Raw genomic sequence first — 26,847 nt, forward strand, 5'->3', positions numbered from 1 at the left:
CGGAGAAGCCCAAACCTGGGGGAAGACAATGCTGGCTTCATACTGGTGCAGCATGTAAAAACCTTCAACCTTCTGATGAAGAGAACAAGGTTGCCTCGAGGTGCCAATCCCAGAAAAATATCCACTAATGTTTGGAAAGCCAAGGAGGATGCTTCCCTTGTCTTTGTATAGCAGCATTAATTTGCTCTTTCAAAACAGCACACAGGGACCACTGAGATGAAGTCATCCGATTTCCTCAGTGCACAGAAGGAACTGAAACCAGAAAGAAGTATCTGACTCTGAAAAATGCCAGTAAAGGTTCACTGGTTAAACTGGCATGCACAAGATGGAGAGTGAATGGATGAGGAATTTGACAACTTAGGACATGGCTCTTTCTGTCTACTTCCAGGCAACAGGCCTGCTCCAAGTTGCAGGTTGGAGCCAGAGCCAAAAGATCAGCGAGGCAAGGGAAAGACATCTAGCGATTACTCCATCTCTGTGGCATCAGGCTTTCAGGAGAAAGATCCAGGTCAGGAGGTCTTAAACTGACTTCTGTATCTCGAATAGAAGAGAAAGAAATTTTAAGGATCATTTACAGAATCCTAGCTGTATTTACCAAGCTCTGTACTAACCATGTTTGATGTAGTAGCTCAGTATATTCTGAAAATAATTCTGTGGCCTCAGTTTTCTCATCAGCAAGATTAGAACCAAGTAAGGCATTTCATCGCCCTGATACTGATCATGCGCCTCTGGAGTCAGACTGAGGCAGTATGGATTGCGTTTGACGCACAGCTGCTATGTGGCCTTAGGGCCACTGACTGCATGGAACCTCAACTTTCTATGATACATGGTTGTAGTGACTAAATGAAAGGTCATATGGAAAGAGCTTACCTTTGGACCTAACATACTAAATACAAGTTCCTTCCCCCATTCCAGATCCAGTATTCCTGTGAGCTGTGGTACAGTCAGGTGGTGGTAACTGGGACACACTGGTAACCCTGGTTGCCTCTAATAATTAAGAGCATACCTTTCTATCTTGAGTCCACTGTTAGTGGTCAGAACCTGAGTAGCACTAAACATATACCTGTTGACTGACTGGCTCATATTGGGTGTTGTGGAAGGAGCACATAGCACTGGGAGCCTGGAGGCCTGGGTGGGAGCTCTGGCTCCTACCCTAGCTTGCTGAATGGTCTTGACCTCTCTGGCCCTCAGTTTTCTCATCTGTAAAACAAGGGGAATAGATCAGACATTCTGTTTTTTTTTCACATTATTATGAAATTTGGGGCCATCCCAAGCCCTTCTGCCAAGGTCCTGGGCTGCAAGGGTAATTCGGGGCCTAGACACTTTCCATAGCTTGATTCTTGGCTTATGTCTAGTTGGCTTTAGCACGATTCTGTGACCTTACTTGCCAACAACTATAAGCAATGACTTACATATCTCAATGCCTTTACCACTTCAATCCCTGGGAACAGAGACCTATTTTGAAGGCAAGGAAGCACTCTGAAGGGCTCTCCTTTGGTAAAGGTACACTGGTCAGTGCAGGCCTGGGGTGGGACTGGGTTGGTGGGGGGGATCTTGCTGACTTGCACCTCAAATTCACAGGATCCTGGAGGTTCAATTTAGGAAAGACAGCTGGCTGCAGAGAAGACAGGTGAGGACAGAGGAGGAGGAACAAGAAAGGGACACAGGAAGAACTATCAAACTCCCTAGTAATAAGAGAAAAATAAGAGTACCAAGTATATGACTGAATTAGGGGGCTGGGGGGAGCAAAGAGAGAGAGATGGGTGAAAGGAAATGAAGGGGTGATGAAAACTCCTAAAAATGAGCATTAATGTTTTTTGTCTGTTTGTAGATTCAGAACTGTATTGCCCAACACAAGAGTCCTGGTCAGTGCATTCAAGTACAAAGGTAGTCTCAATATAATGGAATTAGTATAACCACTGTTGTTCTGTCTAGGTAAGAAGCCCAGGAGTGAGGATCCATTTATGAGAGCTTCTTCTCAATAGCAGTTCTGCCAGAACAGCTCTCTAAAAAAACACAGGCGGGGACCACAGGTAAGGACAAAGACTTACTTGATCTAAGTTCTCTGGAACCAGTTTCCATAAAGCACAATCCAGAATTAGCTACAATATTCAAATGTCTTCTATTTTCAACAACTATCTAGATGGGATTGGCAATTTCACAAAGGCTGACTGGCAGGATCTATGCTGGAAACCTTTTTCTTGAAAATAACCCAGGATTTAGGATGCCAGGACCCTCAAGTTCTTCCCTGTAGCATACACCCTGGTAGTGTTACTGAACACAGGGCAAGAGAATAATTTCAGAGCAGACTGTTCAAACCAGAGGGCCCCATCCCTGAGACTGGGAAGTCATAGAACCACAGCACTAGGGAGACTTAGTGGAAGGCACCGGAAGTTCTGCTGCTATTAGAAAGCTAGAAAGGGAAGCTTCTGCTTATCTGTCCAACATTCAGAGGGTTTGGGTGGTGGCCACAGAACAAAATGCTATTTGGGCAGCTATTTAAGGCTGTGTAAGAATCACCTAGAGCAGAACCCACCTGTGTTGGATGGAGTAAAGCCCGGCAAGGAAGGGCTGTTGAGGCCGGGGAGCAACACAGGAGGAATGCCCTGGAGCGCCGGATATGCTGTAGGAAGGTTAAGAGCCTGAAGAGGGGCATTGTCAAACATCCCTTGCTGCTGAGCTGCCAGTCCGAGGACCTCATTGGCCTTTTTAATCCGGTCCAACTCTTGTTGAGCCATCAACTGACGTACAGTGGCTGGGTCAAAGTATTCTTTCTCCTTGTCCAACTGGCTTCCAATGGTGTCCTTAACTTTGGAGATATGCTGCTGGGAAAAGATATGGTCACGTACAGACAGCCGAGCGCTGTACTTGATGCCACACAAAGTGCACTCTGTTTTCGGTCCCTCATAACTTGTTTGGTTTATACCAAAATGCTTGGCCATGCTTAACTTGGACTTCTTTTCTTTTGCCCGGGCATTCTGGAACCAGACCTGAACAACTCTCTTTGGCAGTCCAATATCATTGCCCAGGACCTCACACTCTAGCATGGTGGGCGTCCTGTAGTCATTAAAGCACGACTTGAGGACTTTCAGCTGCAGATTGGTCATTTGAGTGCGAAAACGTTTCTGCCCTGGCCGATCCCCACTGTCTCCAGATTTGCCTGCTGACCCACTTGCACCAGGACTCGGGGAGCAGGGGTCTGCAAGGCTCGAGGTTTCACTGTAGTCCACTGTACCTTCATTGTCATATTCCTTGCTGTAAAAGCTTGGGGCTGGGCTGACCAGACCAGATGACAACCGATCTTCGTATTCAGACATTGCCATCATGGCTGCTTTGGTCAACCCTTCACTGGGTGCAGTAGAGGATTTGGTTTCAGTTGCTATTCCCGTCGCACTGTCATTATCTGCATTGCCCTCATCTCCAGTAGTGGTATCTGTGATTGCTGTGTTGACAGAGGAACAGTCGTCATTGTCCAGCTTAGTTTGGTCAAAGTTCAGATTAACTGAGGACATGGAGGGGCTTTCAAAGTCTTCAATCCCTTCCACCTTGATGGAAGAAGGGCTAAGAAGAGTTCGGGGAGACAACTCCATAGTTTTACTCACAGGTGAGAGGGGGACACCTTGGCCATCACTACTGCTTGGGGGTAGGTGGGAAAAGCTGGCTCCATCAAAAATGTCCCCTTTCATCTGGAGTCCCCCATCGCAGTCTAAGAGCATTGCAGACAGAGTTAGGTTGTAGCCTGCTCTCTTGGCTTCATGCCAATGACGGGACCGGATATGAGCCTCGAGGGCAGTCTTGGCTTTGAAGAGTGCTCTGCAAAAAGGGCATCTCCTGTGGGCCTGCGCTGGGCCCACAGCCCGGAACTGTCCTTTCCGTTCCCGGGCTCGGGTATTCTGAAACCAGACTTGTACCACACGTTTCTTCAAGCCCACCTCGTGCGCAATATGATCCAACATCTTTCGAGTTGGATTGGAGTCTAATAGATACTTTTGGTACAGAATCTCTAGCTGTTCTGGTGTAATGGTTGTCCTCAAACGCTTGTCTCTTTGAGGTTCTTCTCCTCCTGTGCCACTGTCATTTTCCCCAGGGCTTGCACTGGCCTTTTCCTCCAGCTTCCTCTTCAGAGTGTTCATTGTGGAGGTTGGAGTTGAAGGAGACGTGGCCGAGCTGGCTGGAATCTGAGGTATAGCCCCAGAGAGCAGCTGGCTCGCCAGGAGTGGGTTACTAGGGTCAAACAGCATGAAAGGCATATCCAGTGACCTGTCCAAAAACTGGGGGTGGATGAACTGGTTCTGTGCACTCAGGAAATGAAGCTGCTGATGCTCCTGCCAGTGCTCAAACGACGGAAATGCCAACTTACACTGATCACACTGGTAGGGGATTAGCTGAGGAGGTAGGTTTGCCAACGGTTGAGGAGTCGACGTGTGGAGGGGCTTGAGGGGCAGATGGGAGAGCTGGGAAGGACTGGGGCTCGACTGGGGTAAGGGGCACTGAGGTGGGGGTGCTTGTGGAGGAGGCTGTGGTAACGAAGTGGGGGAAGTGAGCTGTGGCAGCTTTTGCTGGGCCGCGCTTGTCTTCTGCTCAGGCTGGTCTTGCTGCAGCTCTGCCTTTGGTTGTCCTTGCTTTTCTTGGGTTTGGTTTGGCTGTGCACTGGGAGGTTCAGCCGGCTTTGGTTTCTCATCACTTGCCTCTGTTTTTGAACTGAAAGTGGCCAGTTCGTCGGCCTCCGCTGTGAGCTGTAAGAAAGCGGAGGAAGCCGTGTTGGCTGATGGTGCTGGGGCGCTGTAGGCCTGTGAGGGCATTGGGGTGCTGCAGGAGGAGCTGGTGGGTGTCAGGATTTCCATGGCATCCATGGAATCCTCATTTTGGCTGTCATCCTGCCCCTCCTCATCCTCATCCTTGTAACACAGCTTCTTCTGATGCTTGATGAGATCAAAGATGCGCTGAAACACCAGGCTACATTTTTTGCACTGGTAGTTCAGGTTGCTTGTTCGAATATACCTATCATTTGTAAGCTCACGCCGCTCTCCATCTTTACCCTCCCCCTGATTCTCATAATTTTTCCTCGCCTTCTGTCGGGCATTTTGAAACCATACCACTATGACTCGGGTTGGAAGGTTTAGTAAATTAGAGAGTTGCTCAAATTCGTCATCCTTTGGATAAGCATTGGCATCAAAGAAGTCCTGTAGGACCCTCAGCTGGTAGTCAGTAAACCTTGTTCTCGAAGACCTCTTGCTTCCCCAGTACTCCTGCTTCTGAGGTTCTGGCGAAGGGGGCCGGGAGTCGAGCTTGAGCTCCTCCAGGCTGGTGATAGGAGGATTGCTAAAGTTGTAAGGGGAATCCTTGTTCCGCTGACGCTCTTTGAAGAGGGTGTTTCTGAACCAGTGCTTGATCACTTTCTGGGGCAGCCCAGACTTGTCTGCCATTTCTTTGATCTGCTCTTCACTGGGGGAGTTGTTAATGTCAAAATATTGCCGCAGGACCCGGAGCTGGTCATCGGTGATCCTGGTGCGAGGCCTCTTGTTCTGCTGTTGGAGCAGGCTGGGATTGAGCTGATGCTGGTACAGCTGGGCCAGGTCCGCAGGCAGAGGCTCCACAGGTCCAAGCTGAGGGGGCAGCTGAGCCGGCAAGGTCTGCAGTGGCATCGTCTGCATCATCAGTGGTGAGAAGATGGGCAGCTCCATGGGCATGGAGAGTTGGGTGAGTGGCACGGATGGTTGGGTTGGTGCAATCGTGGGTGAAGTGATGGGTGGGGCTGACGCAGGGATGGCTGGTGTGGAAGCGGGCTGAGGTGGTGCTGCAGGAAGAGGGGGTGGAGGAGGTGGTGGGGGAGGTGGCGGCGGCGGCTCTGGGGTCTGGGGCCTCAGGGGGTACAGTTTGTCGTAGTGCTCTCGGTACTGTTTAGCAAATCTCTCTAGCTGTTTAAAGGGAAAATAGTTTTGATGAACATGCTCTTGATGACTCTTTAAAATCAAGATGTTAGAAAACAACTTGCCACAGGAGTCACACTCAAGCTTTTCCAGATTCTCTCCCTGCTCAGTCTTCCCATTCTTCTTCTGCACCTTCTGCTTGTTCTCATTGTACTGAATGACCAGCTCAAAGCCAAAGTTCTCCAGCAGGGCCTTGGTGGCGTTCCCTCTGGCGTCTGAGGCAATGCGTGGAGGGAGCATGGAAGGCTCAGAACTAGCTGCTGGTGCCAGCTCTTTCTTCTCTTTAGCCTTCAAGGCATCTGGCAGCGATTCCTTGGGTCCTGGGTTGCCCTCTCCCACCTCGGCACTGTCCCTCTCTCTCTGGCTTTCTTTTTCCTTTTCTTTGATGATCGGTTTGTTTTTCTTTTCGGAGTGCTGGCTGGGTTGCAGCAGGGCAGAGTGAGTCTGGGACAGAGAGAGCTGGCTTTGCTGTTGCTGCTGCAGGATCTGCTGGTGGCTCTGTGGTGGGATCTGAACCTGAGCCTTCAGATCATCTAGCAGGCCCGGGCCTGTCCCCGTCAGTGTCAGCGCCCCGCTGGTCACTGGCAAGCTCACCTCCGGGTTGAGCTGGAACTCGGCGCTGGGGATGTAGAAGGGGAAGAGGAGATGCTGCTGCTGCTGCAGTTGCAGCAGGGTCTCTGTGGTCATGGGGAAGTGAGGAAGCAGGGTGGGGTTAAACAGCTGGGACTGGATCAGGGCAGCCTGCTGCTGCAGCTCCTGCTGCAAGTGAGCTTGAACTTGAGCCTGGGCCTGGGCCAGTGTCTGTGCTTGCTGCTGCTGCTGCTGCTGCTGCTGTTGTTGCTGCTGCTGCTGCTGCTGCTGCTGCTGCTGCCTGGATGCAATCATATCTGCCAGCTTCTTCCGATTGGTCTCCTTGGGCTCTGATGGGGAAGTGATGTTGGCACTGATGGGATTCCCCAGGGGCGGCATCCCTACACTTTCAGTGGTCACTTGGCTCAGTAAATTGGAGCTCGGAGTGATGCCAGCGCTGCTTGGATTGGTGGTGGTAAAGGTGTTACTGCCACTGGTGCTCACAGGACTTGGGGTGGAAGAGCTCAGGGAGACACTGCTGTTGTTCCCCGTCCCGTTGCTACTGCCACTTGCAGCTTCCAGCTTGGCTGCTCGGGCCTTGGTTTGATGCAACACAGACCGCATGTGGATCTCCAAAGTGGAACTCTGGCTATAGGCCACGTTACAAGTGTTACACTTGAAAGGTTTGTTGTCTGGGCTGCTGGTGGGTTCTGGCTGACCAGTTGCCGATTCCTGAAGGGCTCTCTTTAACTTATGCAGGTGGGAGACAGAATTGTAGTGCACTAGAAGGATGTTCTTTTGAGTGAAAGATTCCTTGCAGACTGTACACTTGTAAGGGCGAGAAGGGTCTAGAAATTTTTCCATGGTGAAGTTGGGGCCTTTTCTGAAAGGTAGAGCTCTCTTTGGCTCTGAGCCTGAATCTTCTTGTACTGACCCAGAGTCACTGCCCGTTGGGCTCTGTTTGTCTTCTAAGTCACTCTCTTCCTCCTTGTCTTCCTCAACAATTATGGTGTGGTCCTCTGCCAGGGTAGGGTCTCCCATAGCCAGGAGGTCCCCATTGGCCAGAAGGCCTCCATAAAGCTGTTGGATGTCAGCCTCACTCAGCTCCAGGTGGCTTGTCTCAAGGTGTTTTTTCAGAGCCTGAAAAGTTCGGAAACTACGCTGACAAAGACAGCACATTGTGGCAGCTCTGATCACGTGGTACTGAGAATGGAGCTGCAGCTTTTCAATGGTCTTGAAAGCCAGGCTGCACTGATTACAGCGATACTTGTACACATGGCGATCTGACACAGGCAGCTGAGGCCTCTTGGCATGAACCTCATTGAAGTGCGTCTGAAGAGTGGCAGAAGTTTTGAAAACCTGATTGCACCCCTTCTTCCAGCATAGGAAGCCGGAATCTTCTCTCACAGAGCCTGGGTCAGCAGAAGAGGGCTTCAAATCTCCACTGTGCTCTGCGCTTACAGAGGGCAAGATGTTCTTTCCCAGATCCTCTGAGGTTTCTGTAATTAAAAAAGAAAAAAAAAAAAAAAAAAAAAAGCCAAGCCCAGTGATAAAGAAGGCTTTGTTTCAAGGATGGCACCCACAGCTATCTACCTAGCGAGTCCTTGTGAACACAGAATCTTATAGTAAGGGAAATACCCAATCAGGAGGCGAGAATTCTACTACTGAACCGCCAATGCGGGAAATACCCAATTGGAACACAGAGTCTCTCCACACAGCCCCTGAAAAGAGTATATACTATAAGCAAGTGCACATGAACAGAGGGGACTAAAAGGAAATACAAAAGTTGCATTCATAATAGGTCTGTATCCTATCTTGGATCTGTTTTTACATGCCATTCAGTTGCTTGGCTCAGAACCTTGAGTTTCTCAAGAACTGGTTTGAAGGTTACTGATCTTAGACTGGATTCCCCTTTTGCGTGGACCTGAATTAAAAAATATGTGAATTAATGCTATCCTAAATTGTGGGGATTTTAAGATAACTGTTGTCCATTGTAATATAAGAAATTTTGGAATATTTTTAGCATAATTTGTTATAACATTTGACTGTCCTCTCTGTTCCATAAGAAATGAACATTCAACTGGCCATTAAATTATATAAAAATTATCTGCTACAGTGATGTCATCACACCCATATTCTGACCCTTTTAAAGTCAGCTGTTTACCTTCTAATATGGAAAAATTACAGGGTGGGGGAGTTGGGGCAGTGGTGGGGCTGAAGTCTTCCCAACTTAAATCTTAGCTGCTGACAAAAGGTGAAAGATGGAGGAGAGCCTCTGCTAAGTGGAGGTCTAATGACCCATCTAGCTAGGAACCACTGTGGGGTACCAGCACATGTCTAAAACAATGTTCTTTCTAAATGCACCTCTGTGTAAAGTCCTAAGGCACTCCCAGAAGACTCAAAGAACTCTGTGCAGAGGAAAGTTAGAGAGACAGTTAACCCAGTGCTCTGAATTCCTTCGCACGCTCCAAACGTCCCTAATAATTAAGTCCTAAGAGATTGTTTAACAGCTGAGAACAGGGAGTCATGGGTCTACTGACAATCTCTGGTTATTCACTCCCTAAAAGTATAATCTAAGGGGAAATGTGTCCACCAAAATCCCACTGGTTCTCACCATATTTTCTTTCCACTTTAAACCATATGAATGGTATATAAATACATGCCAAGAGCCAGAGTATAAGGTAGGTGACAAAAGTGCCCCCACATCTCTTGATCAGTTACATTCACCTTAGGACTGTAAGAATTCTTGGCACTACTGCTCAGTGAAAATTTTGGCCCAATATTTCACTTTGTTCCCATGTCTAGGGGTCAAGAATGACACTAACCAGGCTGCTTTCCTGCCTCCTCCAAAGTGGAGTTCCCATCTCGGTCTGGAACAGCTGCTGGCAGGAACATACTGCTGGGCATCACCATCTCAGGGGTGGTCACCTGAGGAGTAAGAGGCAGAGAAATGAGGAGAGTCAAATGGACAGGAAAGAGACACGAAATAGGGAAATGTGTAAAAATTATTTAATAAGCAAAATTAGCCTTCACCAGTGTAAAGCTGGAAGTGTCACTTTTCATAGCTCAGTGAAGATTCATGTTTATTAGACAAAGCTCACATCAGTCAAAAGTGTTTCTACGGTTACATTCTGGACATAATTAGCAGTGCACACTTGAAGAATAATCTTATTATTAATATTTTTCCTTTATGCAGAATTTTGACTTTGATCACTGACAATGTTTTGTCATGGGCTGTGAAACTTCTTGTGCAACCAATTAGGTAGATAAGTTGAAAGGCCCACCTTAAGCTGCTGAAAACATAATAAGGGCCCTAATTAAATCATACCTAGTAAAGTACACTGTAATCTTGAAGCAGGGAGCATTGTAGTACTGTTTTCAAAATGTATTCAGGCAAGAAGAGGAGGGGAATAAGAGCGAAGGAAAGGGTAAGAAGAAAAGAAGAGAACAAAGAGAAGGCCTTAGCCTTCACAGACACACTGCAGACACACTGGCAGATTCTCCAGGAAACAACATTTTGTAACCCTTTAGAAGCTAGATCAATTGCAAACGAGCATTTCTTACGACTCACTTCAGCCAGGATTTCCGCTAGAGTCTTTGCTTCAGATGCCCACCATCAGAGGGAGCATCTGGCCAGTGTCCCAACCACACAGGGTAGGAACCCTACACAGCATTCTACACCAGGGCAGCCTCACCTTGACCATGGCTATTTTTGCTAATATAGCAATTATAGCAATTCCAGAATCAGCCTGGATCAAGTTAGATCCTCAGACATTTTTCTCCAGGCTTCTCTGACATCTGGCCAGAAGTTTGCCTGAAGAAGTTATCATTTGCCCCACATTAACATGATAAACGGCCCTCAAATTCAACAGAACGATAAAATGTTGTTCATTTAAAAAGAAGCGATATTCCTTTGCCTGCTATAGGGTGGGAAGGCAGTAGGCGATGATCTTGCAAAATGAATTAGAAATGGTCTCCTGTTTAATGACAGCCTGAGAAATGAACTGAATAGGAAGTACAGTCACACCACTAACCTTTCTACATGGCTTCCAGCCATACCTGAAGGAATTTTTTCCCATGAAACTCAGGTGTAATATCTGTACTTGCTGGTACAGAGACTGGAACACCTACTTTACTGTCCAAAATTAAATATTTTAAATAAATCACTATTAATTTTTAATGTTTTTAAGATCCTGGACTTGCTTAGAATAGCTGAGGACATGGTCCCTAGAAACACTGGTTGGCAGGCTCCATTGCTAGGGGAAACCCAGCAACTGTCCCCGTAAACACCAAAGCGATAACTCCTCAATACTTTTAGGGGTATTAGAATCATCTCAGCAACTCACACGCTTATAGGTGTAAAAAATAAGCAACAGGCACTGTGGAGAAGGATTCTGAGAAAGCTAGTGTTTATGAAGAGCAGGTGCATGGCAGGTGAATGTGCGTGACAGAGAATTGCTGCTCAGAGACATCTGCACCCTCACACAAAGCTCGTCAGCAGCTGGTTAAGGCTAGCTGTTGATGAATCGTTAGGAATGGAGCAGAGATTGCCAAACTCATTCCATCCATTTTCTTTTTAATAGAAAGCATTTCTGACCAGTATGGTTGGGGAGTCCAGCGGGAATCCAAGAAGTGAAAGGTCACCGATTAATTTATAGTCCTCAGCCAAGGGGGAGCACGAGGTTGGGGGCAAGAGGGGGAGAAAGGGAAAGGAAAAAAGACTCCCCCCCACCTCCTTTCTCGGTTGTAGCTGCAGGATCAGTCCTTTCCGGGGATCTTTAGGAATTATGAAAAATGAATCATGAAAAATAAAAAAAAAAACCCTACAGAGTAAAAAAGAATAAAATTATCTAACACCTCAGCTGCACATCATTATAGAAAACTGTGGGCTTTTTATACACATTACAGTAAGGCAGACATCCCCTCTAACAGACTCAGTACGACGGATCAGTAATTGTTTTCATACACTTTAATTAGAAAAACTCAGATGGCTATGAATAATAATGGAAAAGAGAGACTTTTGCACTTGAAAGGTTGAAGTCAATCAAGTGTGAATGACGGCAAAAAAGAAAAAAAAAAGACACCAATTCATCAGCCCTCTGTTGTCTCGCCGCGACTTTAATCATAATTCCTGATTGGGATTCAAGAAGGCAGTAAGCAGAGGTTCTTTGTCTGCCTTCACCTTCCATCAATTAACTCTTCCCGAAATATAATCATCAACCTCACATGCTCCTCTGCATCTTAATCTGGGCCTCCAAACCTGTAAGTCTTGCCCCATATGTGTTTAAGTAATTACTTTTATCTACCTGCATCCTCTCATTCTGTAGTGTACCCAAATTCTCTCTGGAGGGAAAGAAAAGGTTTGGTATATAAAATTCTGATGTGCACGAAACTCTCAGGAGGCAAAGAGGAAGATCCGGAAAGGGCATCGTGAGGATCTAGATATTCTGGCGCGGCCTACCTGCTGGCTCTCAACAGAGGGGTTGAGAACGGAAGCCTCCTTCCCGCACAGGCTACTGGAGGGCCCCACAGCGGCTCTCAGACACTAAAGTTCTCGTGCCCGTGTCCATCCCTCCCTCTCCTACTAGCTTTCACGGGTTCTCACTCAAACTTTGGATGTTTTGTAAAGAGCCATAAATATAGTCCTACCAACAGCTCATGAAGTGGGGGCTCTCCATGAGGAAAAGGAGAGTTGGCCAGCGTTCCTTCAACACTTGCCTTGGCATCCCCCTTGTTTTCCAGTCCTATCTGGCTGCCAGACGGTGTGGAAGGTTCAGACTGTTTTAGCCACAGCATCTGATGGATAGCTCAAAGTCATGGGAGCGGCAGTCACTTTTCAGGTGTGCTGAGCACAGTTCTATGAAGACCTTCCCTTTCCCTAGGTGCACTGCAGCGTGCAGGCTATGAAAGGACACGGCCTGACTGCAGCATAACCAGAGCCATCCCAGATGCGCCCAAACCTCAGCAGCCCTCAAATACCTGGATGGCACCACCTTCCCCTGCAGAGAACACACACACATGCAAACAGTCTTTCCTCCCTCCCACCTCTCTCCCTCTTCCCACTCCTCCATCCCAGGCTCAGAAACCAAAGAGAAAGTTACAGGTCAGGAGAGGTGACAGTACACAATCGATACAAACAAGTACACTTTCTACATTTCACTATACCACCCTATAGATTTCTTCTAATAATCTGTACACCCGTGGACATTCAATATGTTAAATTTATGTCCCCAGTACTCGGTGTATAGAGGGGACCCAAGACTGTTAAAACAGACTTTTGGGGCACCTGCCTGGAACAGCCAGTTGTGCAGCTGACTTTTGGTATGAGCTCAGGTTGTGATTTCAGGGTCATGGCATTGAGTCTCATGTTGGGCTCAGTGCACAGTCTGCTTGGGATTCTCTCTCCCTCTCCCATGCCCCCACCCCGCCTACATGCACACACATTCTCTCTCTCAAATAAATCTTTAAAAACAAAAATGGACTTTTAACCTAATGTATAACAAAGCTTGCTCTAGTAAGAAAATTCAATTGATTAGAGCCGTTATTTCCTCGGAATTTGGGTCTTCCAAGATTGGCCTTGGCAGTCAAAGGGCAATTCTGTGGTAATCTTCTAGATACCACATATGATTCCCCCCAGAGTATGCAGGGCTGATGGCCATGTAGGAAAAAACATTCATCTGATCTGGGGTGCTGAGAGGGAACAGTAGCTCTGCTATCTTCCTAACAAGTAAAGAGATCTCGTATATACAAGAAAAAATGTGAAGTTCTGTTCTGATGCTAGAAATCTTCAAGTTTAAGCAGTTCTCATAAATAACAATAGAAATAAAACGTTCCACACTGCTACTGAAAGTCTTAAAGCTTAAGCAATTTCAAAATAACTTCATGCTGAGAAAGGTGGGCCTCAAGTGACTCTGCTCACCCATCCATTTGACCACCATTCACTATATATCGTACGGGATCCCTGTACTGCACGCTTGTAAGATACAGTGAGACACAGTCCTTCTGCCCAAGAAGCTCACAAGACAGAATATTAACCTTTCAGAGATTATAGCCTCAGAAAATCTGATGAAGGCTGCAGATGCCTAAAGAAATAGTTTCACACAGAGACTACTGCAGAGAATTTCAGGAAATCACAAGCTCCCCTGGGGGAAAATCCATGGACTCAAGTTAACTATCTTTAGGTATCACCCAGAAGTGACCTGGGTTCATAAATACCTAGGTTCCTACCTCTGTTGGGTTCACCATTGTTCTGGATTATGATTTGATGCCTTTAAAGCTTCTATCAGGTGACTTGGACCCGAAAGCCCTAAGGACACGCGTTATAAACCCAGAGGCTTGGATGTGGGTCTGGTCCCTGTTATGATATTTGGGAAGGGCTACTGGTATTTATTCTTTCTTGGTAAAAGAAGCTGGAGTTATTAGGAGCCTTCCTCATTTCTTGCTTGCTGCAGGTCACAGATGTGGAATGGTCAAATACAGCGCCTCGAGCAGCCAAGGAGTATATCCTGTTAAGTTCTCATGGGACTGTCCCTGCAAATTCACCTCTCAAAGCCACCTTGTCTGAGGTTAGACTGATACAACCAATGTGTTCCACATGTTGGAAAGCAAAGATGTTTTCTTAGAATATGTGTTGAGTCTAGTTTCCCCGAGACCCTCGTCCCAACAGCCTTAGTTGGCACTGCTCACCTAACTAGGGTATCTTTCTGAAAGGCTCATTATTACAAGTGAAAAAATACATTCGCCCAAAACCTAGACTCCCAAGGAAGCCTCAAATCCTTCACTTTTCAATGGAACTCAATAGAATGAAGAACCTCAAGTGGAAGGAAAAAGAGGAAAAGCCTCAGACACAGGTTCTTCCTGATACAGATCTGGCCAGTCTCTACATCCTTGTGAATAAGGAATTGGTTAGGTTCAAAAAATGAAGTTAAAACCCAATGCTTCCAAAGCTAAGCATCTGAGCTAGTGGCACATCTGAAGGCTACAGTGGAAGTCGGGTTGCTCCCTTCTGCACCTAGTCAGCCGCTAGGCCTGCCAGCCGGTCTCTGGACTTCTGCAGCCAGCAAACCAGAGGACCTCTCGGCAGCAGGGCCTCAGCCATTTTCTCTTGCTTTACTACCTTGCAAATGTGCCAGGCTGGGCACTGGACCACAGAGGTTAGACGGCCTAGTTCCTCGGTCTTGCTTCCTTCCTAAAATCCTTTTTTCTTTCTTTCTCTTTTTTTAAATGTAAAACTCATGAGGAAAAACTTCAGGGCTACGTTCATATTCTTGTGGGCCAGAAACCAACATACTCCTAACCTGAGTTTAAAAACTAAGAATGAGAAAGACCCAAAAAAGGAGGTGAGTGGGAGAATGGGAAACCCAAGAACAGTTAACACACACACACACACACACACACACAGGGCAACAGCAAAGAGTGGGGAAGTAGAATGGATTGGAGAGAAAGGCTTCATTAGACTCAGAGAGGCAAGCAGTGGCAGTATACCAAGGTCACTTCTAATTTAGACCATCTAATTGGCAAACAGGCTCCAAATGGCTATCATCTCACAGGGCTTGGAATTAATGAAGCCCGATTATTTTCATTACCTTCCTCTGAGATAGAGACAAAGTGAGAGAGCTGGTACCCACGCAGGTGCAAAAGCCCCAGGGCTGGTGGCCACCCGCTGCCCCAGTTAGGGGGGGCCAGCCAGCCAGCCTGTCCCAGAAACTCAGAGATGCAGAGGCACAGGAGCACAGGGAGACACAGACAATGACAGAAAGAAATCACAGGAGACAAACTATTGCTTCTGAGTGGGGGCAGGGCGAGGGAGAGAGACGGATGGAGAGAGGGAGTGGAAAGCTGCAGCCAGTGCAGGGTGCAGGGCCAGGAGCAGAGAAGGGAAATCTGTGCGTGTACAGCAAATAAGGGATAATTAAGAACTACCAAAGGGAGAAAAGATGAAGGGCTAGAGAAAAAGGTGTTCCTGGGCTGCTGAGGACCCCACCTCCATCTCCAGTATGAGGTTATATTTTGTTAAGTGACCAAGGAACAAAAACAATTTCCTCATATTAATGCTCCAAGAGCCCAGTGGTGTGTCCTGTCACTTAGAAGGACAGTGATCAATTAGAATAATTTAAGAGTATTGAAATGCATGGTAGGTGGCCCTTCCCATTCTCATGTAGAGGCCAGAAACACGCCCCCCACCCCGCCACTACCTACCCTCACCCCTTCTTCCCCACAAGAGTGGGAATATGAAGGCACAGAAAAGCAGCTCGTACATCCCTACCACCAGCTTAAAATCTGTTAACTTCTCTGTAAGTAGGTGAGAGTTCTCTGGAGCCGACACTGGGGACAGCCTGCTCAGGCAGGTCTGGAGGGGCACTTGTCTTAGGCTTTATAGATTTCCTTCTTTCATATGACGTGTATAAAGACACTCTTTGGAGGTCTGTTTCCAATAGGCCAAGCAGAATGAAGTGCTGCGGGTGCAGTTTCCACAGTGGAGGACCAGAGCTGCAATTGTTCCCAGTGGAGAATATTTTTCAAGCCCCTTCATCGGTAAAGAGAAGGGGGCCCATGGAAGACACAGATATGAGATGCAGAGCATAAGCAAGCAGCTGTTACCATAGCAACAGACATATTAGACACTGCAGGTTCCTGAAAGCTGTCTGATAAGGTATTATTAAATGAAGCCTCCTCAAAACACTCTCCATTTACAACTGAACGGAAAGACATTGTGTAGAAAGTAATCTATTTCCATTTATCAGGGCGAAATTTACTTTTAGAAGGACTGAAACCCAATTCAAGCCAAATCCTGCGACCTTGGACCCAGACAGCAGCAAATGTTTATCAGAATTTATAGCTTTCAATACCCTGGACATATCCGACGTCTACCAAGAATTGTCTATTGGGTGGATTTTGCTGGCTTTTCCGATTCTGCAGCTGACCGCAGCTAACAGTCAAACCATTTGGCAAGGAAGGAGAGTCACTCCTCTCACTGCCATTCATCCTGGCCACTCAGGGATGAAGCAGATGCAACTTTCTCCTCTTGGAGGATGAATGACCGTACACTGGCTATTCCTTAATGATGTGTTTTTAAAAATGGAGCTCTGATTTGAGGGGCATTTCGCATCATACAGTTTTCAGAGTTTCCTGCTTCAGTTAATCAGGAACAAACAGATATATAGTCAGAAAGCCCAACCAATACTTTCCTATGGCCAATTTTCTAATAAAATTACAGTTAAAATACCCTCCAGGGGCATGATTTTTAACCACAGGATTACTATAATCACTTAGTTGTAAAACAATTGGAAATTCCATTTTAACACCAAACTTTCCAAAAGAAGAACACTGGCATCTGTTTTGATTCATAAGGGCAAACTCCAACCCTAAGCTACAGCCACAAATTCCCCTCTAACCCTGGTTGCTCATCTTTTCCCGCTGAACTAAAGGATCAAGGTGGAAATGTTTCATCATCTCAAGGCAAACCATCCTCATAGCTTGAAAAACCAATTCAGTACTGACGGCCATGCAGTAACTCCCATCTTCTCACGTACAGAGTACCAAATCATCCTTACATATACTTTTAAGTAAAGAGTGAAACCCTTATATGATTACATTTCTCATAACTTTCAACTTTGTTTCTGAATCCGTTAACTTCCTCTTGTTGCTAGCAAAGTGACTTCCTATACCCAATACATTTCCCACAATTTGCCCACTTTTCAGAAACGTCTACATTTCTAATTACGAAAGCAATCCCATTTACAATTGCACCAAAAATAATTAAGTACCTAAGAAATAAACTTAACCACAGAGGTGAAAGGCCTGTACTCAGAAAACTATAAAACACTGATAGGACGCCTGGGTGGCTCAGTCGATTAAGCATCTGCCTTTGCCTTGAGTCATGATCCCAGGGTCCCGGGATGGAGTCCCACATTGGGCTCCTTGCTCAGCAGGGAGCCTGCTTTTTCCTGCATCTGCTGCTCTCCCTGCTTGTATTCTCTAACAAATAAATAAACAAAAATCTTAAAAAAAAAAACAAAAACAAAAAACACTGATAAAAGAATTGAAGACAACACAAAGAAATGAAAAGACATCCCATGCTCATGAACTGGAAGAACAAAACTTTTAAAATGTCTACATGACTCAAAGCTACCTACACATTTAATGCAATCCCTATCAAAATACCAACAGAATTTTCCACAAAACTAGGAAAAAAAATCCTAAAATTTGTATGGAACCATAGAAAACCCTGAATTGTCAAAGCAATTTTGAAAAAGAAGTACTGGAGGTATCTTAATTCCAGACTTCAAGTTATACAACAAAGCTGTAGTAATCAAAACAGTATGGTACTGGCACACACAAAAAAAGACACATCAATGAGAAAGAATAGAAAACCCAGAAATGAACCCATGATTATATGGTCAATTAATCTTTGACAAAGCAGGGAAGAATACATAATGGGAAAAAGACAGTCTTCAACAAATGGTGTTGGGAAAACTGGAGAGCAATATGCAAAAGAATGACCCTGGACCACTTCCTTATATCATACACAAAAATAAAGTCAAAAGAGATGAAAAACCTAAGTGTGAGACCCGAAACCATAAAAATCCTACAAAAGAGGGGCACCTGGGTGGCTAAGCTGGTTAAGTGTCCAACACTGGATTTCGGCTTGGGTCTTGATCTCAGGGTCATGGCTCAAGCCCCATGCTCAGTGGGGCGTCTGCTTGAGATTCTCTCCCTCCATCTCTCTCTGCCCCTCCCCACCTGTGTTCTCTCTCACTCTAAAATCAATCTTTTTAAAAAAAAAAATCCTGTAAGAGAGCACAGGCAGTAATTTCTCTGACATTGGGTATAGCAACATTTTTCTAGATATGTCTCCTGAGGCAAGGGAAATAAAAGAAAAAATAAACTATTAGGATTACATCAAAATAAAAGGCTTCTAACATAGCAATCAGCAAAAGACAACCTACTGAATGGGAGAAGATATATGCAAATGATACATCCAATAAAGGGTTAGTATCCAAAATATATAAAGAACAACTCAAATCCCCTCCTCCCCAAAAATAAGTCAGTTAAAAAATGGGCAGTTCATGTCTTCTGCCCATTTTTTGCCTTGATTATTTGTTTTTGGGGTATTGAGTTTGAGAAGTTCTTTATAGATCTTGGATACCAGCCCTTTAATATGTAGGATCATTTGCAAGTATCTTCTCCCATTCTGTGGGTTGCCTCTTTGTTTTGTTGACTATTTCCTTTGCTGTGCAGAAGCTTTTTATCTTGAGAAAGACCCGAAAATTCATTTTTGCTTTTCTTTCCCTTGCCTTTGGAGACGTGTCTTGAAAGAAGTTGCTGTGGCCAATGTTGAAGAGGTTACTGCCTATGTTCTCCTCTAGGATTTTGATGGATTCCTGTCTCACACTGAGGTCTTTCATCCATTTAGAGTTTATCTTTTTGTATGGTGTTAAGAGAATGGTCAAGTTTCATTCTTCCGTATATGAGGTGTCCAATTTTCCCAGCACCATTTGTTGAAGAGACTGTCTTTTTTCCATTGGATATTTCTTCCTGATTTGTCTAAGATTAGTTGACCACAGAGTTGAGGGTCCATATCCGGGCTCTTTATTCTGTTCCATTGATCTATGTGTTTTTGTGCCAGTACCATGCTGTCTTGGTGATCACAGCTTTGTAATATAGCTTGAAATCAGGAAATGTGATGCCCCCAGCTTTTTCTTTTTCAACATTTCCTTGGCGATTTGGGGTCTTTTCTGGTTCCATACAAATTTTGGGACTGTCTGCTCCAGCACTTTGAAAAATGCCATTGGTACTTCGATCGGGATGGTGCTGAAAGTATAGATTGCTCTGGGCAGCAGAGACATCTTAACAATGTTTATTCTTCTGATCCATAAACATGGAATGTTTTTCCATCTTTTTGTGTCTTCTTCAATTTCTTTCTTAAGTGTTCTGTAGTTTCTAGAGTATAGATCCTTTACCTCTTTGGTTAGGTTTATTCAAAGCAATCTTATGGTTTTGGGTGCTATTTTAAATTAAATTAATTTCCTAATTTCTCTTTCTATAGTTACATTGTTAGTGTATAGGAAAGCAATTGATTTTGTATCCCGCCACATTACTGAATTGTTGTATAAGTTCTAGTAATCTGGGGGTGGAGTCTTGTGGGTTTTCCACATAAAGTATCATGTCATCTGCGAAGAGAGTTTGACCTCTTCTTTGCCAATTTGAATACTTTTTATTTCTTTTTCTTGTCTGATTGCTGTTGCTAGGACTTCTAGTACTATGCTGAATAGTAGTGGCGAGAGTGGGCATCCTTACTGTGTTCCAGACACTTCTCCAAATAATACATACAAATAAATGGCTAATAGACACATGAAAAAATGTTCAACATCATTAGCCATCAGGGAAATTCAAATCAAAACCACACTGAGATACCATGCCTTATACCAGTTAGAATGGCAAAAATTGACAAGACAAGAAACAACAAATGTTGGAGAGGTTGTGGAGAAAGGGGGACCCTCTTACACTGGTGGTAGGAATGCAAGTTGGTACAGCCCCTTTGGAAAACAGTATGGAGATTCCTCAAAAAGTTAAAAATAGAGCTACCCTATGACCCAGCAATTGCACCACTGGGTATTTACCACAAAGATACAGAGGTAGTGAAAAGAAGGGCCACACACACCCCAGTGTTCATACCAGCGGTGTCCATGTCAGCCAAACTGTGGCAGGAGCCAAGATGCCCTTCAACAGACAAATGGATAAAGAAGATGTGGTTCATATATACAATGGAATATTACTCAGCCATCAGAAAGGACAAATACCCAACATTTGCTTCAACATGGATGGAACTGGAGGAGATTATACTGAGTGAAATAAGCAAGCAGAGAAAGAATTATCATATGGTTTCACTTATTTGTGGAACATAAGGAATAGCAGGGAGGACATTAGGAGAAGGAAGGGAAAAATGAAGGGGGAAAAATCAGAGTGGGAGACAAATCATGAAAGACTATGGACTCTGGGAAACACACTGAGGGTTTTAGAGGTGAGGGCGGTGGGGGGTTGTGTTACCCTGGTGATGGGTATTAAGGAGGGCATGTACTGCATGGAGCACTGGGTGTTATAAGCAAACAATGAATCATGGAACGCTGCATCAAAAACTAATGACGTACTGTATGGTGACTAACATAATAAAAAATTTTGTTTAAATCTTTAAAAATAAAAAAATGGGCAGAAGGCCTGAACAGACATTTCTCCAAAGACATACAGATGGCCAACAGACATATGAAAAGATGCTCAACATCACTCATCATCAGGAAAATGCGAATCAGAACCACAATGAGATACCACCTCACACTTGTCAGTCACCAAAAACACAAGAAAAAGCAAGTGTTTGTGAGGATGTGAAGAAAAGGGAACCCTTGTGCACTGTTGGTGGGAATGCAAACTGGTGCAGCCAAAGTGGAAAACAGTATGGAGGTTCCTCAAAAAGTTAAAAATACAGCAATGATCCAGCAATCCCACTACTTAGATGTTTGCCCAAAAAGTACAAAAACGCTAATTTGAAAGGCTACATATACGCACCTCTGTTTACTGCAGCATTATTCAGAATAGTCAGACTATGGAAGCAGCCCAAGTGTCCGTCAATGGATGAATGGATAAAGATGATGTGGTATGGCATAGATACACAACAGAGTATTATTCAGCCAAAAAAAAAAGATGAAATCTTGCCACTTGCAGCAACACGGATGGATCTGGACAGTGTAACGCTTAAGTGAAATAAGTCAGAGAAAGACAAATACCATATGATTTCACACATATGTGGAATTTAAGAAACAGAACAGATGAACAAAGGCGGGAAAAAGAGAGGGATGCAAACCAAGAAAAAGACCCTTAACTATAGAGACCAAAATAATGGTTACCAGAGGGGAGGTGGTGGAGGGATGGGGGAAATAGGTGATGGGGACCAGGAATACACTTATCATGATGAGCACCGAGTAACTTATAGAATTGTTGAACCGCTATATTGTACACGTGAAACTAACATAACACTGTTAACTATATCGGAATTAAAATAAAAAGCTTTTCAAAAAAAGGTCTCTATTTCTGTAGACAACATCTCCATTATCTGCTGTGGGTATATGAGGTGCACAGAATTCTCAGTACAAGATGCCAAGTGCAACCCCTTTAGGGATCTCATTCCCCCTACATAATTATGTTGTCAGGAACAGGGTTTATTACCCTGGTTCCATTTATGAATTTTCCAGTCTTCTTGTGCTCCCTGGCATTGAACACAGGTTTTATGCGCAGAATCCTCAGTGGTAATCTTAACAGTGGGTGTCCAACTTTACTGTGCATAGAATAACCCAGTAAGGCTATGGAATCACTTTCATCTGAGTCTGCAAAAAGGTTAAGAATCACTGCTTGAAAAGATGCTAGTGAGTGACATCCAGAAATATCTTAGGGATTGGTTCCCTAGAAACACAGTAGTACCATCTTGTCCTTTAAGACTCTGTTGGTAAATGAAGATTGATAACGACCACCTGATTCACTGCGTGAAATGTTTGCTGCTCTAAAAACATGACAAACAATGGATATTTGAAATATAATTTTATATTCGAGTCCCTAGTGATATATAAATGAAACCTACTGTTTAATGTAAACTGGTCATACAGATTACTATAGCTCACATTTCGTAAGCCAGATTTGTCTTAAACAGGAGAAATAACCAGCTGAACAAAAGAAAATGTCATTAAGTATTAAAAATGTTTCCCACATCTCCTTCTGTTCCTTCAGGCTCCTATGGTTCCAGGCCATCAGTGGGAAGGGTGATGAGGCCTGAGAAATTCCCCTTGTTATTTCCAAGGTTGGTAAGAATGCCAGTATCTATAACACAGAAACCCACCCATTCCAAGAAGATGGGTCTTTTCACGATGTTCACCAGTTTATCTGAATATACTCATGGAAAGTGAATTTATACTTGAAAGATCTCTGAAATGAAACTTATGCTAGGTCACCTTCAGGTTCCCCATTGCCTGCTAAAGTTCTCCTGATGCATTATCAATTATATGTTCCTCACGACTAAACATCACTTAGAACGTTATGCATCCACCTTGCATAACCAAATGGGATAGGAAATGCTGAGAGGTTATATGCCTGTGACCTGCACATTATAACGTCAAATTCTCTAGGAAGAATACCTCTCTGGGACTCTTCAGACAAAAAGGCAATCAAATTAACTTCTTATTTCTCCACTACTGAAATATGTTAGAGGTGAGAATAATTCTCTTTGGTAGTTTTTCCTCTAGTGATCGGGAAAGGGCTCGCACAGCAGTCCCACCACAGAGAGAAAAGCAGGATATTAGTATGATCTGTAGTATTTCGAAAAATTTTCACATTACAATTGGATTTAAATCATTACACTAAACTTTTGGGCCATGTTACAGCAGTCACTCAGAGCCAGGCTTTTAACCCTGTAGGTGCAGCAACACCACGTTCAAAATGCAAGGCTCTCATCCATGAATCAACACGTGCTATCCCGCGGGCCATCTTCCTGTTCTGAGCATCAAAGCAGCCACGTGAGAAACTCCCACATCACAGGGTCACATGTGTAGCGTTAGAAAATACAGGTTCAAATTCCAACTCTGCCACTTACAAGTGGCATCAAGTCAGCTAACTTTCCTGAGTCTCAGTTTCCTGTGCTGTTAACGTAAACACGTCAGACTCTTACTTTTTGGAACAAGTCTGCTGTTGAGGATGAAATGAGCCTAAGAGCAACCTAGAACATGACCGACTTACTAAAGGTTTGGAGAGTCATAAGAACAATTTCTTCATGCGAATGGTTAATTCACCTAGACCTCTGCACCAGCCCGGGAGGGGCGCTGACAAGGAAAGGCGGAGAACACAAACATCCTCAGTGCTCTGGGCCACAGTCACCCCGTGGTCACGCCAAGCTGCAGGCAGGGACAGGAGAACCAAGGTCACAGAACTAGGATCATTTTTGATATTTCCAACTCTACGTTGGCTTTCTCATCCAACAACACAGAATCTTGTCCATGTTCCTACATCACCTTTGCCCTCTGGGGAAAGCGACACCACAGGTCTTGCTGCCTGCTGCCTTACCGTCATAATGAGCTTCTCCACGCAGTCAGGCGCCACGCTGTGGAGGTGGGTGAGGTGCAGCTGGAGGTGGATCTTGTTGTTGAGCATGTCCTGGCACAGGGGGCAGCGCAGCATGGGCTGCACGGAGTGCTGCGTCATGGCGTGCACCCGGAGCCGGTTGACGTCAGCGTTGCTGTACTTGCAGTAGGGGCACTGGTACATCTGTGGGGGAACACGCCCACCCCTCTGGCTGAATATCCGGTTCCCACCAGTGCCTGGGTCTGCCCCAAGCCCGCCCACCCGAGAGTGTGCTCCCCCCACTGGTGTCTAAACTTTCCCCCGCCCCCCGCCTCCCGCAGTTCCCCTTCCAGTCTCACCTGCTCTGGTTTGGTCTCCTCTGATGTTTTAGGTCGCTTTGAAGAGAGAGGAGATTCCGAGCTACCTGTGAAGGAGATGCGTTTGGAGGTTGCAGGAGAATCTGTCAGCTCCTTCTCTGCTTGGCTGGACGACGCTGGAAGAAAAAGCAGAAGACACGATATAGCAGCCAGACCAGGCCAGCTCCCAGAGGGTTGGTGCTGGGTGAAAATCAACATTCATTTATAGCACAGGATTTTCTCGAAACACCAAAATTCAAGTAGGATGAGCATCCGGACTGACTTATCAAGCACGCTGGAAAAGAAGCAAGTGTTCCTTTTTCCCCCATGAATTTCTGTCACTACTTTAACAACTGAACACTAAGAAAAAAAGATAAAGAAATGGACTGAAATGCTCGGAAGTGGATTAAGCTAAATTCAGTGTATTGACTTCCCCCAATCAGGACACACTCAGCTGGCCGATGGGGGCCTAAGTGGGTGGGAGAGTCTGACCAGTTGCTTTGCCAACTATCACACAACTCCAGAACCGACACATTATGCTTCCACAGATGTAATCAACTCTGTGCTCCCAACCTGACTGTCCCAGGGCTTGGAAGCACAGCACAGCATGTCATAGGAGATATAATAAGTGTGACCTGAGAAAGGTTCATGTGGATCTGCATACAAATACTTGGGGAAAAAGTCAAGTTTGGGTTTAACAACCTGCTTTCGGGGAAAATGTAATTGAAGAGTGGAATAGTTAGGGCATGAATCCAACTTAAAATCTAGCCAGTGCTCCAGGCATAAGTGTTTATTCAGAGAGGGCGGTAAGGAGGAAAGTCCCCTATCTGCTTGCCCAAACCACACCCCATTCTACCAAAAAAAAAAAAAAAAAACCCCAAAAAACAAAAACAAAAAAAAAAACCAACCAACCAACCAACAAAAAAACCCAAACACTTAATGAGGAGAGTCACATGAGACTTAAGTAGTGAACAGTGTGGGTAGAAGGAGTCCTCTGAAGCATGGAAAAGGATCTGGAAGATTTTGACGAGAAAACCACTGGGTTAAGGGTTTAACGGGGGTGGGGGGGGTGCTCTCCATTATAAACACAAATCCCAACATGGTTGGATTTGGTCATTCCAAAACCTGGTCAGTATTCGAGGGTTGGTTCTCTCGCTTGTTTTGGGCGCACAACTTCATTTTTCATAATTTTGCTAAAAATGATTATTAAAATCCTGAAGATGGTAGTGAGGAATACATGCCCACCCCCTCAATGAAAAATAATTTGACAAGGCACTGAGGTCACTGGTTTAGAAAGCCTAATTTTTGCTCTTTCATAAAACTGCTGCCTGTCTCACCCGGTCTAGATACCTAGACTGTGTTTCCACTTTATGCTCAGCTTTGAAATCTGTTCTAACATGGATACCAAGATGCTGTCATTATAGATGTGTGCTTTAATAAACAATTTTAGAAAATCAATTTTATTCATTAAAATCATAAGGCCACAAATAATTTTGAAAAAAAATTGCTAAATGCAGGAAATATTCCAGGAAGTTGATGCTCTTCCCAGAATGCACATCTTGTGACCTTTACACCCCAGTATCTTGGTAACCTGGTCTACATAAGTTTGTAGGGCATCTATTATTTAAAAAGTACAAGGACAAGCATTTTATACACAGACCCCTCCTCCTCCCAACACACACATTCATAACAGTACTTTAATCTGTCTCGAATCGACTTCAAACCCATTTTGCTCTTAATGGGAGTTATTCATTTTCACTTGAAAGGTAATACATGACGGCTGGATATTTAATGTGATGGACTTGCCGCCGATTAACTTGGTGCTGTAGCATTCCAGACCGGTTCCCCCACGGCCCACTTCCCATCTCCCGGCCCCTCAAGGAACCCCGTGTCACAGGTTTCCGACCGCCCAGTGTGATGGGCTCCTACCTGAACACTCCCCCAACAGGAGTCCTCAACTAATGGCTCAGGGTCTCAAGTGCCCCCCGACTCTTTATTCTCCATCATTTTCCATTTCTGCTTACTGGTTACCCTCTCTATATTAACAGTTCAGATGCATTCTGCAGATGGGGTGAGTGGAGGCACGATGTGATACTTACAGATGCTTACTTGGTATGGCTATCCCTTCCCCATTTCCACCTCCGACCTGCAGGCACTGGCTGGGTTTTGTGCTTAGTTAGGAAAGAGCCGCTCTCTGCTCCTCCTTCCACTAGAGGCAAACCAAGATGCAGATGCCATTGCAAACACCCATTCCCCGTCGTTTTTTTAGTCCGCCTGACCTGAAAACAACGCTGTCTCTTCCACGACCACGCACTCTCTGGTAAATGCTCTCTGTCTGCCACTAACCCCCTAGTAGAAAGGTTGTCAGTTGCGCCACTGCACAGCCGCGTGAGTGGATGAGCAAGACCACCCGACTCGTCTCTCTCACTGGGAACCGAAAGGCAAACACAGAGTAGCCCAGTGAGACATTAGGGTCCTCATCTGACCAGAGCCCTCCCTCTCCCTTCAGTGCGGAACACATAGTGAATGGTAACGAGGTTGCAGGGGTGAGAATTCTGGTTTCAGAAGCCACTATTCTCTCCCTTTGCATGGAGCAGGGAACTTTTATTACTTTTTTTTTCCCCCCCAAACAAACTGCTCTGGAATTCTAAAGCTTCCTTTGTGAGCTCAAGCTAAGAAGTCCTATAAAGTGTTTTTTTAAAAAATAAAATCAGCATGTTCTCCCTTGTTCCTCTTTCTCCCCAGTAACACAGCAGCTCTGCTCTAATATGAAATAGTGCACCCACTGTTGTAAAAAAAACTTCGGGAGCTCATCTCCCTTCTATCCTGGATAGCCTGCATGTTTATTAGACCTGATCTGGTTAGAAGTAGACATTAGCCACCTGCAGCTTGCG

General features: G+C 45.1%; 1 protein-coding gene and 1 long non-coding RNA gene across 2 annotated transcripts in view; one reads left to right on the plus strand and one right to left on the minus strand.

Moving 5' to 3' along the window:
• Positions 1 to 26,847, minus strand: part of ZFHX3 (zinc finger homeobox 3) — a gene marked incomplete at its 5' end in the record, with an annotated part of 156,512 nt that overhangs the window by 3,763 nt on the left and 125,902 nt on the right. Inside the window, 4 exons of the mRNA XM_080829458.1 lie at positions 2,537 to 7,999; positions 9,326 to 9,428; positions 23,601 to 23,801; positions 23,957 to 24,090. Of these exons, the coding sequence (XP_080685584.1) occupies positions 2,537 to 7,999; positions 9,326 to 9,428; positions 23,601 to 23,801; positions 23,957 to 24,090 (5,901 nt within the window). The remainder of the gene's footprint in view (positions 1 to 2,536; positions 8,000 to 9,325; positions 9,429 to 23,600; positions 23,802 to 23,956; positions 24,091 to 26,847) is intronic.
• Positions 612 to 25,403, plus strand: LOC308358923. Its single transcript, XR_013968357.1, has 3 exons — positions 612 to 2,033; positions 5,481 to 5,700; positions 23,989 to 25,403. It is a non-coding gene; the product is annotated as an uncharacterized lncRNA (long non-coding RNA).

This window comes from Martes martes (assembly GCF_963455335.1).
Source record: "Martes martes genome assembly, chromosome: 17".
NCBI lineage: Eukaryota > Metazoa > Chordata > Mammalia > Carnivora > Mustelidae > Martes > Martes martes.